This window comes from Temnothorax curvispinosus, unplaced genomic scaffold (assembly GCF_003070985.1).
Source record: "Temnothorax curvispinosus isolate PA1 unplaced genomic scaffold, ASM307098v1 QBEX01007912.1, whole genome shotgun sequence".
In the NCBI taxonomy this organism is placed as follows: Eukaryota; Metazoa; Arthropoda; class Insecta; order Hymenoptera; family Formicidae; genus Temnothorax; species Temnothorax curvispinosus.
In genome coordinates, this window is record NW_020217692.1 from 275 (window position 1) to 2,817 (window position 2,543).

A 2,543-nucleotide genomic window follows, 5' to 3' on the forward strand; every position below is an offset into this window, starting at 1 on the left:
CATCATTCAAAAACGACATAAAATATCGTAATTAGCGCTAATGTGATTGCAATATCATTAATAATACATCTCACATTAGGAAGGAAGCTGTGACAGCGTAAACGACGCTGCTTTGGAAGCAGACCACTCGTTACTTAAAATAAAACCAGCTTTAAAAATCAGCTGCTACTAAAAGCACCAAAATATTTACGACCGACGTTACCGTGCACGCCGGCATTCACGGACTCGGGGATCTACTAGGTCTATAATTTGGATCAGCGTACAGGTGAAATCAATGAGCACGATTTTATTTTTATTTAGATTAGAAATACTTTTGATAGTAAATATACAATTACAGAAAAAATACTTGTACATACTAAACATAAACAAATGTATCATCACCATAATACTGCACCAGTCAATTTTAGTCCTCATCGCTTTCGTCAAGTATAATTCGAAAAGTAGCCAGATAGGAGAAGGCAGTTGAGACGTACTAAAATAATACGAATACAATAATTTTAATTTAGACGTTTAAAATAATTATGTTATATGACAAAGGGGGGATTATAAACATTCTGTATATAGATAATAATATTATACAATAAATAGCTTATGCAAAGTAAATTAATTACAAAAAAAGAGAGGAACTTTTTTCTTGTGAAAAACATATTAACATTAGACATATATAAATTTTTATAAATAATTCTTGTGCGGGATAACAGGCACGATGTTATCTCCAGCATATACGCATCTATATCAAGTAATACAGAAATAGTGCTACGATTAATAACAACAAAATACTGTAATAAAATCAATGACTCACTGAGGCATAATAATTTAACGAAACAGTCGGTAACATGCAAGGTACATTTACAGCTATAGGTTGTTGGGCACGCAATAAAGTGTGTAAAAAGTTCTTTTGAAAATCAACTTTCCCGTTATACCACATCGAATCATACGCTGCGTGTGCAACATTAGAGCTCTAGAATATTAATTTTTAAAAGTATCGAGCTTCTTTTACGATCTCTACGTATAGATATTATAAACGTAACTTACTGCACTTAGCAGATGGTCAGCTGGCCACGCACACAAATATACTTTTGCGAGAGATGAAATAAAGAAGATTAAGAACGTAGATTTTACTGACATTGGTTGTCGCTGTTAAAAGACAGGATTGTAACGGTAGATATGTGATATCTTATGCTTCGTCAAACGATATGTTCTGTTGAAATGTTCTTTAAATTAACATATTCGAATTATGGGACTATCGTAAATAAACTACCTTGCAGAAATAATAAGAAAACTGTATTACAAAAGTTTTACGTGCAGAGATGCTTACATTATATAGGAACAAAAAATTGAAAAATATCAGGTATGATATTTATATCTACTTTTCGTTAACTAAAATGAACCTTTTTACTCACGCTAAGAAAAGTGCAACCAGTAAAAATAATAACTATCGTACTGATGGCTAACGACGCTAACATTACATATCGAATAGAAAGGGTAACCTTTCTTCCATACCTAAAATGAGAGAGATATATTTCTATCAAAATCCTGCAGTTAACGTTGATGTAAGAATTAATTAAATGTTACTTATGTTCTTTTTAACAATAAATATTGTTTAGTAATAAAAAGAAATTTTTTTTATATCAGAATTAGTTATATTAACACATTTTATAAACCGCATGCAAGAATGATTAATTATACCAATATATCTTAGAATATTAATACATAAATAGAAAAAGATGGATTAATTAATTTTCTACTTAAACTTAAATTAGAACTTTTTATTGACTTAATATAAAATATTATTATAAATTGCAATTCCAACAATTTATATAATAGAATAGAAATGTTTTAATATTAAAAAAATTTCTTTAAGATAATATTGCTTTATATGTAACACTGATACTGATTACTCTCATAGAGAGAAAATATATGGATAATAAACCAAATATCTAGAAAATTTAAATAAATTGAACATGATGCTTTAATTATTATTTACCATAGTAACTCTTGATGTTCTTCTATACATGCACGCAACTCGGTAAATTTCGTGACGGCTCGGAATCTACTTGATAAGATATCACATCTCGCTGACACGAACCACAACAGAAGTGCGATAAAAATATTTGCGCATACCTGCGTGTAACTTTGATATATGAGTAATATGTGATGTAGATAAATTATAATTTTTAAAGGTTGATAGTCCACGGAAAATGGATATTCTATGTCGATGGGAAAAGGATGGGGTTCTACTACAGGACTGATGATGAGCAACAAGCCGGTAACGGTGAAGGCGCATATTGAGCCTATATATATCGATTTACAACTGTCAACATATCGATGAAAAATGGCCCTCTCCTCTGGTTTCGCTCGCTTGCAATAATCTTCCAATTCGTAAATTACGTACTGCAATTGAACGTAATGGTTAAACAAGAAATTTCGTGATGTGGACGAAAACACAAGAGAATACTATTTTGTTGATTTACAATATGATTTAAATTTTATAGCATGTCTAGCCTTTTTAATATATTTTGATTTACAAAAATAAATCAGTT

General features: G+C 30.2%; 1 protein-coding gene across 1 annotated transcript; it reads right to left on the reverse strand.

Moving 5' to 3' along the window:
- Positions 1 to 369: 369 nt before the first annotated feature.
- Positions 370 to 2,394, reverse strand: LOC112457585 (odorant receptor 49b-like; the record flags this gene model as incomplete). The annotated part of the gene is made up of 5 exons (XM_025020735.1): positions 370 to 472; positions 803 to 961; positions 1,036 to 1,137; positions 1,404 to 1,503; positions 1,988 to 2,394. Coding segments are annotated over 5 exons (837 nt in total), but the record flags the coding sequence as incomplete, so codon positions are not given.
- Positions 2,395 to 2,543: the final 149 nt, after the last annotated feature.